The sequence below is a fragment of the Agelaius phoeniceus genome, chromosome 17, assembly GCF_051311805.1.
Source record: "Agelaius phoeniceus isolate bAgePho1 chromosome 17, bAgePho1.hap1, whole genome shotgun sequence".
NCBI classification, from domain to species: Eukaryota; Metazoa; Chordata; class Aves; order Passeriformes; family Icteridae; genus Agelaius; species Agelaius phoeniceus.
In genome coordinates, this window is record NC_135281.1 from 9,753,865 (window position 1) to 9,770,980 (window position 17,116).

Genomic DNA, 17,116 nt, shown 5'->3' on the forward strand with positions numbered 1-17,116 from the left:
AGTTCCATTTCTCAGGAGAGCCAGGGAGGGGAAGCACATTGGATAAAGAGGTGTATCAGAAGTAAAGATTTGCTTGTAAAGTGTTTAAAAGGGAGTGGGAGCAAGAGAAAAACTCGATTGTCTCATGGCAGTGGGGTCTTCCCTGTGCTGAGAGTTCTGTGGTGTGTGGAGGTGTTCTGACCCCCAGCCATGCTCTTGAACAGCTTCAGGGATGTTCAACCTCCAACCCTCAGGCTGGGGCCACATTTGAGAGTATTTCCTTTACTCACAGAATGAACCCAGAACTAAAACTTCCCCTGTGCAGGGTGGGGATGCTGTAAGGTTGCAGACTGGGGAAAAACCTGCCAATAATAACAATACCAACATTCCTAATAAACCATTGCTGGTCTCTCTCAAAAATACATTTTCTTGAACTGTATTTCCAGCTTGGCAAAGAAAACTAAATTTACTGACATGAATTTCCACACAGTCATGCCATGAGGAAGGAAGGAAACAAAAACAAAACAAAAAAAAGCTGAAAGAATTGGTTTGTTTAAAAAATATGTTCAATAAAAAGCATTTTTTTTCTTTTGGAAGGGCTGAAGAGAGGAGGGGAAGGGATGGATAAATAAGAAACTGCTGTAGTGGATCAGGAGAAGCAAAGACTGGCAGCAAAACCCCTGTGTTGGCTTTGTTTCAGTGTGAAGGGCAGGGACAGACATGTTTTAATCCTGAATACTGAGCCTTCAGTAAATCATTCCTTGTGCTGTGCAAAAACATGGGAATTCTGTATCCTCCCTGGGACACTTCCCATCCTGCATGGAGCCCAGGCCCCTGCTCAGTGAGGGACCAGGGCAGACCCCTGGGCTTCTCCCTGCTGGCACAGCAGGCCTGGGCCAGCTGGGAGCTCTCATGCAGGCATCCTGTGGGTTCTGCAGGTGTTCTCCCCCTCTCTGAGGTCCATGAACCAAGGATGGAGGACGCTCTGGGTTTGGGGTGACAGTGTGTGGTGTCCTGGGGCTGGAGCAGTGCTGATGTGTCACGGGGAGCTGTAAGACATCTCCTGCCCACCCCCCAGCACATGCCCATGGTCCCTTATGGCACCTCAGAGCTCTGCCCTCTGCCCCACCAGGAATACAAACAGCTTCTAGCACCACCCCCCTGCCCTTTGGGTCACCTCAAACAGCTGGAACCAGGTAAACCTGACAAGTTTTTTTATGTACAGAGATGCTCATCAACCCCCCTCCCGCACCTCAAGTCCCCCAGTAAAGGCCAACCAAAAGAGCATTTAAAATTAAAAAACAAACCCAAACCAACAACAGTTGACCTCCCTCCCACCTCAAAAAAACCCCAACCCAGTTCCCAACTGGGACTCAGGTGGCAAATGGGGACGTGCCATGTCCCCAGGTGTGGTGAGGATGGGATAAAGTGATCTCTTCCAAACAGGGTGTGGGGAGAGCCAGGCCCTGGGTGCCATCCTGTGCTCCCCCAGCTCCTCTGGCCAGCACTGGGGACAGGGCAGAGAATCAGTAGTATGAACTGGCCCAGGCTGTGTCCTGGGGACAGTCGTGGAGCGTGGCCCAGACACCGGGGTGACAGTTCATAGGTAAAAAGCTAAAAACTTGGTGAGGTCTGGCAAGGAGGGCGGTAGAGGGGACGAGGCACCGACCGCCCCTGGCCACCACGTCCCCACTGGTGTCCCCATGGCTAGTGGGTGCCCTTAGGACTCCGAGGAGGAGTGGGAGACGGTCTGGAGCAGCGATTTGTAAATGGCAGAGTTCAGGAAGCGGGGATAGGAGTCTCTGTGCATCAGCGTGTAGATCTGGAGCTGTGCGTCGTCGAAGGTGTGCGAGGACGGCTCCTGCATCTTCCGGTTGATGACCTCCCTCACCCGCGAGTCCAGGCTCACCTGGGGGGCACGGAGAGAAAGTGGGGGCTGGGGGACACCCAAGGACAACCCCCGGCCCAGCACCCATCCCCGCACCCCTCTCAAGGGAAACTGGGTAACAATGCAGCAGCACCAGATGTGGGGCGACCACAGCGTGCTCCATCCCAGAAGATACTGGCACTGGAGCCCTGGTGGTTGGGGAGGGTTGCAGGGAGGTGTAGGGATTTCCCTGGGTCCCCTCTGTGTTGCCCAGCTGGGCACAGGGAGGTGGTTTGGGGTGGTCCCGCCCTGGGTACCCCACTCCAGGGATGCTGGAAGTCGGGATGCAGCATTTTCCCGGCCCGCTGGTGCCCTCGTGAGGTCTCGGCCCCGCAGCACAACCCGGCCCGCGGTCCCACTGCCAGCAGCGTCCCGGGGGTTTTGGGGGACTGGGTATCCCCTTGCCACCGCCGTCACCCTGCCAAACTCATCCCCAAACTGTCACAGGGCTCTGGAAGCAGCTGGAACTGAGCCCTCCCCATTTTAGCCTGAGCCCTCCCCTCAAAGGCTCTGACTCCTACCTCCTTGGGAGAGAGGATGGAGATGTAATCCTCGTAGATCATCCTGGCCTTCTCGTCGATGGTGTGCTTGTTGCACTCGGTTTTGAGCTCCTCACATGCCAGCCAGAAGAGCATGTTCTCCTCGCTGTACTCAGTCCGCAAAAACTCCCGGAAGACGTTGCGCCCCGCCGGGCTCTTCATCAGCTTGTCAAAGGACTGTGCCCAGCCCTGCACCTCCTCTGGCGTGGGTTTGGCACTGACAGGTCCATGGCAAGGCAAGGGGAAGGTGTTACAGCCAGCCAGACATCCCACTGTGTCCCTCCTGCTCATCCCTGGTCCCACCCCAGAGGAACTGAGCCTGACCGCATCCCCCATGCTGGTGAGGAGATGTTCCTGCTCAGGCTCCGGTGGTGTGGAGCTTCCAGAGGTCATTCCTGGGGTCTATCCTGACTCTGCTCAGCCAGACTGGAGCATGGCCTTGCTTTGGGCTGGATTACCCAAACTGGGATGCATTTTGGTGCTGGCTCTGCACAAATATCAACAGGAGGAAAAGCCTGTTTGTGGAGAGGCAGCTCTGAGCCAAGAGACTGACATGGGTCCATCACCCCTCTCAGCTGGGGAGGGAGAGAAGGGGGTGGGGAGGGAGGGAGGGAGGCTGTTTCCCAGCAAATGCTCAGCACCTGCTCAAGCAGGCCAGGTACACTCATTATCCATGGCTAATTAGCACATCTAACCCTGACCCAGCTGTTCCAGGCACTGCACATGAGCCCCCAGAGCTGGGTGTGTCACATTTGTCACTCAGGGAATGGGAGCTTGGTGCCAAGCATTCCTGGAGTGGGTTGCTGGCCCATCCTGCTCCTCCCTGAGTGGATGTGGACACTGCTGCTGCTTCCACTTCAGTGCTGAAACCCCCTGGGAATGGCCTGTCCCCTCCTCTCCCTGTGGCTGCAAGATGCTCTTGGCAGTGGGTCTAAATGGCAGAATGAGGTCCAAAATCTGCTGAAGTTCTTCTATGCCTCAGTTTCCCTTCACAATGGGCCTGAGGGCAGAATCACAGTAGGATTCAGCCTGTGGCTCCAGATTCCCTGTTTCTTGGTGAGAACTGGGGATGAGCTGGACACATCACCAGGAACCCCTGAGCCCTGGTGTGTACCCCAAGGGCAGAACTCAGTCCTGGCTGACGTGGAGGGTGGCAGAGGGGACAGTGCCATACTGTGCCATGCTGTGGTTGACCCCAGCCCACTGCACTGGCCCTGCACTCACCACGCTTCACAGTTTGGGATGCTCTCCAGTTTGGTCTCCCGGGATGCCCTCCATGCTCGCTCTCGGTCCTCGTTCCTAACGGGGAGACAGAAAGGTAGTCAGGGGCATTGGGGGACACATGCAGACCCCACCTTGACTCCTGACCACTGAATCTCCTCTGTGGGCACCAGCACCCTCCAGCCATGCCTTCCTCTCACCCACTGCCTGGTGGCACCCTGGTTCCCTCATGCAGTTTTGCTGTCACCATGTGAGCGTGTCCCTGTGGTGTTCCTGTGCTCGGGGGCTGCTGTGGCTCTGGTCCTGCTCCACCACTTGGGCTGTGTGCCAGGGCCATGTGCCAGGGCCATGTGCCAGGACTGAGCTGAGCTGGAGTGGCCACAACAGCCGGCAGAGGTCAGTGCTGGACCAGCCCAAGGCGAAGCTGATGTGTTCACAACAATTGCGAGCTGTTGTGTCACGAACAATCACCAAGAAATAAACAAGTGTTTATTGGTGATGTGCCAGCATGGGTCCAGCCTGGAGGCAGATAGTGGGATAGAGGTGCTGGGGCTTGGGGATGTGGTGTTCCCTGTGTCCCCTTGTCCCCGGGGGTGCTGGTGGCACAAGTGGAGAGCAGCCATCAGCCAACTTCCCCTGGGCCCGTGAATTTCGGTGCCCAGCACTGACCGCAGCCCTTCCTGCTTGCGACACTGTCCTCGCTGCTCACACAGGACTGGCTGTGCAAACCTCTGCCCCAGCGTGGGCAGCTGGGTGGGCAAAGCTCTGGGCATGTCCCTGCCTGTGCCACCCCCAGGGCTCACTGCCTGCCAGGCCTGAGCCCCACTCAGCAACCAGCCCCGTTTGCTCCAGGAACGGGATACAGGAGGGACAGCTGTCCCATCTCTGGGATTTCTGCTCCCTCTCTGCTTGCAGGCTCTTGCAGAAATGAAGGACAGACACAGGGAATGCCACCAAGCCTAGGACAGTGTCTAGGAGGGAGATGCAGGGGCTCAGCTCCAGGGTTTTTTACTCCTCCAAGCTCGCTGTAAAGACCAAAGCTGCTGCAAAGCTGGAGTCATCAGCAATCTCTGAATGAGCAGATGCTGAGGAGGAAGAGCAGATGGGCTCTCCAAATTCTGGGCTATCCAGAGAATAAGGAGCTGGAGATCCTCAGTAAGGACAGGAGATGCAGATGGAGGCAAGCAGCTGCTTCCATCCTTGGCTCTGGGCAGTGTTGAGAGGGCAGGGCTGGACTCTGTGCCCACTGCTCCAAAGCAGAGCTTCCCAGAGGGCTCATATGGATGGGGCCATCCTTCCCTGGAGACCATCAGGGCAGCACTGGGGAGTCCCTGTATGCATTCTAAGAGATTTGTCTCATGAACAGGAATCACAGTGCGCCCAGGACTCTTTATCACCTGCCCCTGACGAGGTGGGTGGGTGACGCTCAGTGGGGGAGCCTGCAGGAGCCAGGGCAGGGGCAGTGGGACGTACCAGGAGCAGCTGCAGCAGCAGCACCAGCAGAAGCAGCAGGCGTTGGGGCGGTGGTTGCTGGCAGGTTGCACCGTGGTCGGAGAGGTCTCATGCCGGGACATCGGAAGTTGTGACTCTGTGGCCGCGGGTCCTGCGCACTGAAAGGTGCAGAGGGTCAGGGAGCTGCCAGTGATCAACCCCCACCTGTGCAAGCACACAGCAATGGAGGAGCAGCACCTGTGCAGTGACTTGCTGTAATTTGGTTTTGGCTCCTGCCTGCCAGCCCGGCCTCACCTGTGTCCCAGCCTCATACACGGCGGACGGCGTTGGGTCGTGTTTCGGGGGCTGTTCTGCCACTCTCGGCTCCTCCCAGCCCGCGGGTGAGCTCCGAGACCCCCTGGCTACTGTCCCTGCCGCCTCCTGGATGGAGCCTGTGGGGAGGGACAGGAGTGGCACCTCGTTACTGCACAGAAGCCCCGGCCTGGAGCGGCTCCGGGGGCAGCTCTGTGCTGGGGAAAGCCCTGGGCAGGTGGCAAGCGAGGGCACGGCAGCAGGCAGAAAGTGCAAGAAAAGGAAGTGAGAAGGAAAGTAGAAGAGGAAATGCATTGGGACATGCTCTGTCAGCCCCCTGCTTTGCCTGGGATCCCATCCCACACTTTGGGGGTGCTGTGGGGGTCACTGCAGGCAGCAGTGGGGCTTGGCAGGGTGAGGGGCTCAGTGCTGGCCCTGCACACCCCTGGCCACGCCCTGTGCCACGAGGAAGAGTGGCTGAAATCCCTGGTGTCTTCAGGCATGGCATGGGGAAGTCAGATCTGCTCCACAGCATCACGTGAGTGGAAGGAAACACGGTGGTGGTGGTGAGTTTTCACAGCTCCTAGTGCTAAACCAAACCTGGTCCCAGGCCACCTGCCTGTCCCTGCCTGCACCACTGGCTCAGCCTGGAGCAGGGATGCTCCTGAGAAGGAGAGATGCTGGGCTCAGCATGGGCACTGGTTATGTTGGCTGCTGGCTCTACCTCCCTGTGCCTTGCCAAGGGTGATGAGCAGCAATCCTGGTCCTTCCCCTGCCAGAAGGAAGGAATGGGAGCAGAGGCAGCAGGTTGGGAGAGCCCCCAGAGATCTCAGCCTCAGCATCCCCACCTTGAGCAGCCCCAGGCCTCGTCTGAGTCTTGCTGCCACTCAGCAAGGGCACAGAGCAAGGCTGTGGGATGCAGCTGGGGACACAGCTGTCCCCAGAGCCCTCCACGAGCCCTGGGGTGGAGCCCCCCTGTGCCCAGCACAGCCATCACCCAGCAGTGCTTTCCTGGGCCCTCACCAACCCTCCCACAGGAACGAAAAAGGAGAGAGTCTGTGTTTCACTCCCAATTGTCCCTATTTATAGCCCCAAGCGCTGGCAGGGTGGCTGTGACCTTGTCACCCGGTTCAGCAGCAGCTCTGCTCCCTCTCACACCACGCTGCCTTCGGGTCCACTTAACCCCCCACTTTCCCCCTTTCCTCTGCCTCCCCTGGCCCAACCATCTTCCACTCCCAGCACCCTTCTTCCCACTGCCCACCCACATCCCACAGCCCATCCCATGGCACCCAGCACTGCCAGGGGCTGCGGCACCAGCAGGAGCTGGGGTCCAGGCTGTGGGAATGGGGTGAGCGGGACAAAAACCTGAGGACTGGGAGCACCCAGCTCAGCCTGGCTCTGCCACAGCCCTGCCTATGGAATGATTGGACTGGGGGTGGCTGAGGGACTGGGATGTGGGGACAGCGTGTGGCTTTGCTCTGTGGGGACATCCAGGTACTTCACTTTGCTCGTTGGCCAGAGCTGACCTGTGAGTGGCTGAGCCAACACACCCTGGAGAAGCAGCAGGAGGGAGCAGCATCCCCTGGCAGGAGCACCCCCTTCCCATGCCAGGGGTGTGCTCAGCACGCAGCCAGGAGCAGGATCAGGTCACTGCCCACCCTGGGTGCTGTGGGACACACCCAGGGCCATTCTGGAGGAGTGTGCTGTGCCATGGGGAGCAGGGAGAAAGGAGCTGTGGGCCTGCACAGGGACCACAGGGAACACTGTCTGATTGAGGGCAGCGAGAGGTGCTGCTGTGTGATCCTCGTTGGCACCAAAAGGCAATGCCAGCACATCTGGGTTAGCACCAAAAGCCAAGCTCAGCACATCTGGATTGGCACCAAAAGGCAATGCCAGCACACTCTGATGGACACCAAAGGGCACTGCCATCATCTGGATTTGCAGGGATGATTTCCCAGCCCCCTTTAATGCCCCTGCCACCCCCCCCTCCCCAGCTGGCAGGCACTGGGTGCCATGGGGCTGTCACCAGCTGCCCCAGTGCCAGGCCTCCCCACGGGGCTGGCGGAGAGGGAAGTGCTGGAGGGAAGGCGAGGGCGTGTGCTCGAGGCTGCAGAAAGAGGAAGGATGACAAGAAGGGGACATTTCCCCACAGAGAGAAGAGACACCCCAGAAGCCACCCTCCCTGAGCTCCCCAATCCCCCTGTGAGTCTGGGAGTCCCCGTGTGCCGGGTGTCCCTGAGCTGTGCCAGGTGGCATCACACGCCTGTGATGTCCCCATGATGTCTGGCACTGTTCTCTTGCCAAATGGAGCGGGGACCCTCCAAGCAACCAGACAAGATGAGCTCTCCCCAAAATCACTTTCAAAAGGGAACCTCCTTCCCTTCTAGCAGGCCTTGCTGAGACATTGGCCCTATCCCATACACCTGCATATGAAGCTCCTTGTGCCCTGCTCACCCTGGGCAGAGCAGCCTCCCCCAGTTCTGCAGCATGGGGCACAAATCAGCACCCACCTCAGTGCAGGGGCATTCCCAGCACAACCTGTGCTGTCCTCAACGTGCCCACCCAGCTGTGAGTGCTGGGAGGACTTGGGGGATGTGGGAGCAGCTCTTGTGCTGTGTCCATACCTGCAGCCTGGCCATGGCACCAGCCAGGGTGACCCCGGCTGGCTCAGGGGGTGCGCGGCATCGCCAGGACCGCCGGCTCTGCAGGCAGGGAGGTGGGGGAGAAAAGAAGAGAGAAAGAGAAAAGGAAAGCAGCAGAACACATCCTCTCACAGGAAAGGGAGTGGTAAGGGAAGTGGCAAACTCAACCGAAGAGTTCAGGCCTTTTTTGGGAAAGCCCCAGCCCGGCCCAGACGCGCTCCTTGCTGCTCCATCACGGGGCTAGCTGCCCCATGGAGGGGCACAGTGGGTCCCACCAGGGGCTGAGCCACGTCAGCCTCCTGCCTCCCAGGAGGGCTGGATCCATGCAAGCACGAGGGCTACCAAGATGGGGCTCCCCAGCCAGGACTGGCACTGATGGCAGCTCCTCGGAAGCAGCCCGGGCACGCTGGTGCTGGAAGCACCCCGCGGCCGAGGAAGCGGCTGTGCCGAGGGTGACAGGGCAGGATGTGTCCCCAGCCTGCACCGAGGTCCTCGGTGACCAGCCGAGGCCACTTCAAAGCGACAGCGCTTTCTGCCACGCTGTGCTTCCGATGTGCCCGGGCTTCCAGCACTGCCCGCAGGGCACAGACAGCGGCAGCGAGGTGGGCAGTGCGGGAAGGGGCTGTGCGGAGGGTGGGCTGAGTCAGAGCCGCCGGCGGTGCCTCCCGGCAGCATCGTCCGTGCGAGGTGGGATGTGCCAGCCTGATGCACGGAGCGCAGCCCTGCTCCCTCGGCCAAGAGTGACTCACAAACAAAGTTGTTTGATTTTTTTCCTCTTCAGGAAAAATAGAAACAGAAGAGAGAGAGAGAGAGAGAGAGAGACAGAGGAATCAGCCGCCAACCTCCGTTTTCTTGATTAAATTCACCCTCGGCACTGCTGTGGGCAGAGGAGGCTCCAGCCCACAAGCGACCAACACCGCTTGTGGTCTCTGCTGGCTGTGGTCACTGCCCCTCAGTGGCACGGTCTCACCGCGGGTGAAGAAGGGCAGCAGGGGAGAAGGAGGGAGGAGGGATGCTGGCAGCCACCGCCGCTCCCCTGGGGCAGCGCCATGTGCCTCTTACCGGCTCATCCCAGCGCCGCCTTCCCCGGACACGCGGTATCACCTCCCCTCCTCCCGAGCCCGCACACCCGGCACACAAAACCCCACGCGGCTGTGCTGCTGCTGCCCCCAGCCCCTGCATCGGGATGGAACCCTCCTGTCGCCCAAAAGCCACCACCGGCCTGGGCAGCTCCTTCCTCTGCCGTCACCCCCGGGCGCTCCAGGGGCTCAGCCGGGCACTGCTTCTCTGGGAACCTGAGCCTCATTTGTTCCCCAGATGGTTCTCCAGGATTCCCTTTGCTGCTACAAGGCAGGGAGAGAGCTGGCACTGTCAGGATGCAGCCATGCTCCCACGGCCTCTGGCACCCCAGCTCACAGGCACCGAGAGTATTTTTATTCTCTGGCCACTTCTTGTCACTCTCCACCCCAGGAAGGACCTTCCCTTCGTATTTTATGGGTCAAAACCAGGATAGCAGCTTTGCTGCACATCACAGAACCCCACAAGGATCACTTGGGTGGGGACAATGAACAAACCCCCAGTGGCCATGGAGACACCATCCCTGTCCAAGCCCCTGTCATAGCCCAGTGATGCCTCAGCCAGGAGCAGCACCGGATCTGAGCCCTCTCCATGCCTTGGAGGAGCAGCAAACACCCATCACCTGCTAGACCAGCCCTGCTGGATCAGCACAAGGAGAGCTTGGCAGCCCTGGCGTGCTGCTGGATTCTCCAGTGTCTAATAAGGGCTCAGCACAGCCTTGCAGCTTCCCCACCCCCTCCCTGGCATTCTCCCAGGAGGTCCCAGCACCTCTGATCTCTGCCAAATTTGGCTGGAACCAGCCACGGAGTGCAACCAGAGGCGAGGCAGCCCAGCAGGCAGCTGGGGTGGGTGGCAGGGGGCTGGCACCCCCCGGGACCCCTCTGCCAGGGTTACCCCACGGCACAGCCGAGGCACGGCCGCCGAGCCCCGCAGCTGCCTCCCGCCCCCGCAGCCTGTCCCAGCCACCTGCCAGCAGCACAGGAAGTTTTAGGAGTTATTTTTAGGCTCGGTTTTCAATCCCCCCACCCCACCCCTTAGCAATCTTTCAGAAAAAGATTAAAGAGGTTGAGGGATTGAGCCCCCTGGCTCTGCGGGATGGGGCTGGGCAGAGCCCAATCCTACCAGCACAGAGGTGCCAGCGATGCCTGGCAGGGGCTGGGTGGGCTCTGCTGGGATGAAGGCGTGGTTGTGCCCATGTGGCTGCACCCTGCCGTGTCCTCGCTGCCCTGTGAGCCCACGGCACTGATAAGGAGCCCAGGGCACTGATAACGCCGCAGATGTGCCCGCACACGTGGCTGAGGCAGCGGTGGCCAGCGGGTACCTCTGGGGACATCCTCTGCCCTGCAGTGATTTCTCTGCCATTCCCAGAGGCTAGAAAGGCAAATCCTGCTGATGGGAACTGTGAGATGCTTCAGTGTGTCCGAACACCTCCCCAGTCCTTGACACCACAAGAGCTGACAGCCCCTCTCCTGCCAGGATGAGGACAATGCCAGGGTCCTTCTCCAGACCAGCTATCTCCTGTGCTCCCAGTGTATTTCTGCTTGAGCATCCTCCAAGCTGAATCCCACCATAAGACCTCCCAAAAGGACCACATGAACCCATCCAGCACCTGCTGGGAAGAGAACAGGCCCATGGCTCTGTCCTGGCACCACAGCTGCTGGACAGCAGGACAGGCACAGCATTGCCAGCACCCACCCCCTGACCCTGAAACACTGAAACAGAGTCAATTGTTTATAGCATAAAAATAGCCCCATGCCAGTCAGCTGGGGGATTTAGTAAGGCAAGCCCTGACAATTATGTTTCTACTACCAGAGGTGTTGTGGTGTTAGGGCAGGGGCCTGTTCTGACCTCAGTAATGATCCATGGGAGAGGAGGAGACAGATCAGTGATCAATACTCAGCAGGGGCTAAAGGGATGGAGGAGCCTGTGGGTTGATGGGAGGGAAGATCAGAGGAAAGGGAGGGGGATAAGGCACTGGCATGACCAGGGGAAGAGCTGAGCTGGGCAGATGGTGAGGTGCTCCTTGTTCACAGCAAGCTGCCAGGGACCACAGGACAGTGGCAATTTGAGGGATGAAGAGTGGCATCCTTCAAGGAAATGAGGAACCAGACAGAGAACCAAGGCAGGACTGGGATGAAAAGGAAGAACACTGCATCACAGGGCAATGCTAGATCAAAGGGCTGGCTTAGCACAGCTCTGAGAGCTCCCAACGCACCTGAGGGATGATTGTTCCTCCAGCCCCAGCATGAGCCCAAACCCCAGTGGCTGCATGCAGAGTCCTGCATGGGAGGCACCAGGAGGTGCAGGAGGAGGTTTGGGAGCCTGTGCTGGCACAGGCAGGAGGTGAGTGTGACCATGCTGAGGACAGGTCTGGCCCTGCTCTCCAGCCACACTTCCTGCCCAAAGCATGGCCCCACATGGCATTGATGTGGTCAGGGCAGGGCAGAGCCTGGCTCAACCAGCAGTGGGACCAGCCAGGCCAGGGCCACACCAGCAGCTGGGGACAGCTGGGAACACACCCCAAATGCTGCACCCAGGGGCATTTGCCCAGCATGGTTTATTCAGCTGTGAGTGCTGCTGCCTGCACACTGCCAGCCCTGACAGATGCCTTTGGAGGCCTGGCTTCAGGCAGATGTCACTTTGTGCTGGTGGGGATATGTACCAGGGCTGGGACATGTCCCCAGCATCAGGTCCCTGGACTACAGCTTTCAGAGCTGGGCTGTCACTTGTACCAGCAAAACTTCCTCCCACATCAGACTTCAGTCCTGCATTAAAACAGAGGGACTGAGGAATGAGCCCCCCAGGACTCATCCTGCAGGCAAACACCCATGGAAAAGGGGATCTGGTGACCCAATGCTCTGCCCAAGTTCTGGAGAATCCCAAGGGTCACAGGTGACCCCTGTGGTGTGGTCATGGTGCCAGGGCAGCAGGGAGGCTCTGCCCTGCCCCAGCCACCAGAAGGGATCAGGGTGAGCAATTGTTGTCCTCTGAATCCAGCTGCCCTGGTGGTTTAAACCTAAGGGGAAGATTGATGGCTGGGTTCAGCTCCATCACCCCAGGGAGGAGCTGGCAGTGTGGGGAGGAAGGAAGCACTGTCACCCTGTGTGGCCCCATGCCCTGGGACACTGTCTGGCAGTGCAGCTGCTGCATCCCCCTGCTGCCAGACAGGGCAGGCACAGCTGGGGTGCAGGACCCTGGCCACGGTGAGTGCCCATTGCAGGCATTCTAGGCTCAGATGGTGGGAGTGGGCCTTGCAGGGCATCTCAGTGAGACCCTGATTTGACAGGCCATGGTGATGCCCTTTGCTGAGCCCCAGGATGCTGCAGGGTGCGGGTCCCATCACAGCACACGAGTTGCTGTCACCGCAATACATTTCTGCACCCCCAAATCTGCTTTGCCAGCTCTCTCCTCCTGGTGAAACCCACACCAGGCTCTCAGGCAGCATCTTCCCTTGGGTTTGTTGGGTTTTTTCCAGTCTACCTTGAAGCTTTCTGCCCACTAATGCCAATATGTACCTGTTTGTTCTTCTCCTGCCCTTTGCCCTGGAGCGCTGCTTGGGCATTCGCCTTCTGTCGAGGAAGCTACAGCCCTGCTTGGGTTAAACCAGCAGGAGGGGGAGCAGCTGGAAAACCCAAACCCTTGCCCCAAACCCTTTTGCTGACCCCCTTTAGGCTGAACCAGCAGTGCTTCCAGTGCCAATGCAGCCAGAGCCTGTCCCCTGCACGGAGCCACAGCCGTGCACAGGAATGCCGCGAGCCCCGCTCTGCCGTGCCCACCCTGCTGCTCCCCTGGAGGCTTCACAGCATTTCTACCTCCAGAGTGGGCAAGTGCTGACAAGTGAGAGTGGAGTGTGGCAAACCTGGGCCCCCAAGCCCAGCGTGTTTCCACAGCTGGAGCAGAGAGCCCTCAAAAGGTCAACCGAGGCTGGTTCCAAGTGCTCGGAGAACTGGAAGGGCGGCTTGCTCGAAAACTCGACCACACATTTTCCTGCTGTCAGGAAACCCCCTTTTTTCCATGTCTAAGATGAATGGTGAAGCTGAACCCCAAAGAACTTTGTTGTTGTTTTCATTGCTGCTCCACCCTTCTGCTGGTTAAATTTTGCTCTCATGAAATGGCCAAGGGCAGGAGGTTTTGCAGGATGGGTGAGTGGCAGAGCACTCCCTGCCTCTCCTGGTGCACTCACCCAGAATGACTGAGGTCCTATGGATCCAGAAAATATGATGGGATGGGCTGAGGCATCACCCTCCATGCCCTGCACAATGTCTGGGGAGGAGGAAAATCACAGGCAGGAGGTTTCTGTTACTGGTCCACTCTGAAGAAGGAACCCAGTGGACTTCCAGCCAAAAATAACAGAAATAAAATAATTCTCCATGCTCCCAGGGAGCGCTTTCGCAGAAGGGTGAAAGGTTGATCAAAACTCTGGGATTGCTGCCTTGTTTTACACGGTGCTCAGGATCTGGATGGAGCCAGGATTCTGCCTTCACAAGTTTTACCCCAAAGCCACCAGCTCCTGTGTCCCCAGGTCCTGAGGAAGGCTGGGCAGCTGCAGAGGGAACTCACCCCAGGGCTTGTGAACCAGCACAGCCAACAGCTCCTGCAGAGCATGCACAGCTGGATTTAAGATGTTTGATCCCTGTGAGAAGTTCTGGAAGTCCTGAAACCCGTGGGAGCAGAGGGGAGAGCTGGCCAGTGGTGTTACTGGAGTTACCATCATACCCATTGGATGGTCAGGGCAGTGAGGATTCAGGATTTTCTGCAGGCCACCCTCCCTGTGCTGCATGGGGCAACCCATGGAGTGGCAACTGGGAATGGAAAAGGGCAGGCTGAGCCCAGCAGTGATGGGAATGAGCTGGAGGAGGCTCGAGTGGTGCTGGTGCAGGATGGGCAGTGAATAGGGAGATGCTGGGGCTGGATGCCCGTTCCCTGAGCTGCCAGAGCTGGGGCAGTGATGGCACCACAGAGCTGCTTCCCCTCTGTGACAGGGTGTTTGGAGTCCCTGCGAGTTCAGCTCCTTCTCCTCTCACACCACGGAAGATGTCAGACACTTCCCTCTCCTGTCCTCCCCACAGGTGAAACCCAGGTTGTAACACACGGGGGGATGTAAAATATCACTGATAAGGTCCAGGATCTTTCCTTCTCCCAGAATAAGTGACAACTATGAAATAATGTACAAAACCAGCTGGATTTAGATCCCCCCCTCTCTGAAGAGCTTCTGTAATGGAGCTGCAGAGAGGGATGTGCAGATGAATAAGGAACTGAGCAATAGGAAGTCTCGGGTGAAGGCCGTGGGCACCAGATCACTCAGAACCTGCTGTTATTCCAGGCAAGAGCCCATTGCTGAGCACTGAGAGTGTGGCATGGCAGTGAGGGTGCCTGCTGGCCTTGCTGTGCCCTGCCTGTTCGTTTTTGGGACGCTCAGGCATGGCCAGGGGTTGGTGCATGAACTGATCTGAGGAGCAGGAGGAGCTGGGGGGGAAAGGCAGAGTGGCTCTTACCTCCTCATGAGCTTTCCAAAATTATTTTTATCCAGAGGATAAAAATCTGGGAAAAAAAAAAAAAAGAAAAAGCCTCAGCAGCTCAAGCTCATGCTCTGCAGAGGCTGAGGAGTGACACAGTGGCTGCTTTGCTACTCCTGACCTGTTGCTCACAGGGAAGAGCTCTGAGCACTGAGCTCACCCACTCACTTCACATCAGCCCAGCTGAAACCCAGGTCCAGCCTAAAAGCAAAGACCAGAACCAAAGCTCAGCCGAGATGGGAGAGGATGCACTTCAGGAGATGGCTGAGATGGGCTGCTCCAGCACCTTGGGCAGACTCAGAACCAACAACCCTGCCAAGGTATTTTTCTCCCTTACCCTTTCCGGGTTTCATTTGAATTATTTATCTGCCTTCAGTTCCTTCTTTTCTTAAATAATAATATCAAACCTGGTGCCTGCACCCTGACTGAGATATATTCGTGTCACTAAACTCCTGCTTCTCCACTACAATCCTGTGAGGTGGAGGTTGTTTAATTGCTGAAGAACATGACTGTATTTTGATCAGTGGCTTGAGTCATTTGTGGGGAAGGGCTGACGCGGAGCAGCTAAAATCCTTGTAGGGAAGTCTGATGTGGCGCTCTCCCTTGGGAGATACTCTGAGGTATGTGCCCACTGGGGTGACCCGTTTTCCCAAAGAAAACGCCGTGCACCAGGCCAGCAAACGCCACAGCTCCGCTCACCCAGCGTGCCACGGGATGAGCATCTCCACTGACGGGGATGGAGACGCACCCAGAGGGGAATGAACTCCCCTTGCAGCAGGGGAATCCCTCCCACTCGCTTCACACGTTTTGTTTAGTTTCTTTAATAAGGCCATGGATCCGCGCCAGAGCAGCCTCATGGAAGCAGCGGGGAGAGGGAGCTTCCCGGGGAGCCTCTGGGTGCCGGGGGATGCGCGGTGACCCGCACAGGGCGCGGTGGCCGCGCTGTCCCTCTCCATCCCTTGGCCACCGAGTCCCAGCGCCAAGCGGCGGCATCCCGCGACGCCGCGCACGTGACGGGCTCGCGCTGGGTGACAGTCGCATGTCACATCCCTTCTGGGGACAGCCGCGTCCTCGACACCCCCGAGGCAGGTCCCTCGGCCGGCCCTTGGCCGTGCCGCTGCTGGAGAGCCCCGCGGGCACCGCAGCCCGAGGCTGCCCTGACCTCAGGCAACCTCCCCGAGCCCCGGCGCTGCCCGAGCCGGGCTCAGCGCTGCCCCTCGCCCGGGCGAGGCTCGGCCCCCTCCGCACGGTGCCCGGGGAGCTGCACGGGCAGGGAGCTCTGCCCGGCCGAGCCGCTGCGGGGATGCTCCGGCACCGCCCCGGCACCCACCTGTGGGTGCAGGAGAGCCGGGGAGGCCTCCGGGGGGGATCCTCCCTGCAGCCCCCGCCCCGGGCTGGGCAAACCCCGGCGCAGCCGGCCCTGCGGCTGGAGGGTGCCCCCCTCCTTCCCCCTCTCCATCCTCCTCCTCCTCCTCCTCCTCCTGGCAGGAGCCCTGCCCTCCCCTGGGGGGATGCGGCGGGGAGTTCCCCCTCCCTGCTCGGTGCTCGGGGTCCCCCCGCCCCGCCGCCCGGTCCCCATGGAGCATCCCCCCGCCCCAGCGCTCGCACACGGGGCCGGTGACAGGCGGCAGCCGGACACACGGACGCACGGACAGACAGGCACGGGCAGGGCTCTCCATCCTCCGCGGGGCTCGGCGCGTGTGGGGGGAGCGGTGCGGGAGGGAGGATGCTCGGGGCAGGGGTCCATGCAGGGGGAGCGTGCGGAGGGGCTGGGGGAGGGAGAGCGGGTGGGCAAAGCGGGGTCCGCCGGGGGAGCGGGGCTGGGCTGGGCAGCGGGCGAGGGAGGGGGCGAGGGCAGCGCGTCCCCCCCAGCCGCGGCAGCCCCCGGCCGGGGCGCGGGGTACTCACGGGCCGGGCATCCGCGCCGCCGCCGCCGCCGCCCCCGGCCGCCGCCGCTGCGCTGCCGCCGGGCTGGGCACCGGAGGGAGAGGGAGCGGCAGCGGGAGCCGAGCGGCGGCGGCGGCACTGCGCAGGCTCCGGCCCGGCCCCGCCGGCCACTTCCGAAAGCGATTGCAGCCCTGGCACTTCCTCACGGCACACACACACACGCACACACACACCGACACCCACCCACGGCCCCGGCCCCTGCCCCCAGCACCAGGCACCCACGGCTGTGCCCGGCACCAGCATCACAGAACCAGCACTGGCACCCAGTACCAGCGCTGGTACCCAGTACCAGCACCCTGCACACAGTACCAGCACTGGCACCCAGTACCAGCACCCTGCATATAGTACCAGCGCTGGTACCCAGTACCAGCACCCTGCACCAGCACCCAGTGTGAAATATTGGCACACAGGACAAGCACTGTGCTCCCACTATTGATAACCAGTACCAGCTCTTGGTACAGTACCAGCACCATGCACCCACTATTGGCACCCAGCACCAGCATCACACCCAGCACTGGCTCCCAG

General features: G+C 59.6%; 1 protein-coding gene across 2 annotated transcripts; it reads right to left on the reverse strand.

Moving 5' to 3' along the window:
• Positions 1–1,555: 1,555 nt before the first annotated feature.
• Positions 1,556–16,708, reverse strand: RGS19 (regulator of G protein signaling 19). Of its 2 annotated transcripts, none has more exons than XM_054644493.2 (6): positions 16,553–16,708; positions 5,413–5,549; positions 5,140–5,276; positions 3,670–3,744; positions 2,428–2,662; positions 1,556–1,888 (listed from the first exon to the last, which is right to left on the reverse strand). In XM_054644493.2, exons 3-6 carry the CDS (start codon positions 5,238–5,240, stop codon positions 1,700–1,702), a joined length of 600 nt encoding a protein of 199 aa, XP_054500468.1. In that variant the 5' UTR covers positions 5,241–5,276; positions 5,413–5,549; positions 16,553–16,708; the 3' UTR covers positions 1,556–1,699. The 2 variants fall into 2 exon arrangements, with proteins under 2 accessions (XP_054500468.1, XP_054500467.1); XM_054644492.2 differs by lacking the exon at positions 16,553–16,708 and adding an exon at positions 8,034–8,562.
• Positions 16,709–17,116: the final 408 nt, after the last annotated feature.

Bases quoted from the DNA above. Each gene is read 5' to 3' on its own strand.
- RGS19 (XM_054644493.2), bottom strand. From the start codon at position 5,240: ATGTCCCGGCATGAGACCTCTCCGACCACGGTGCAACCTGCCAGCAAC. The intron at 2,663-3,669 runs GTGAGTGCAGGG...TGGACCTGTCAG, and splicing joins ATCCCAAACTGTGAAGCGTG to TGCCAAACCCACGCCAGAGG. The intron at 1,889-2,427 runs GTAGGAGTCAGA...CGTGCCCCCCAG, and splicing joins CCATCCTCTCTCCCAAGGAG to GTGAGCCTGGACTCGCGGGT.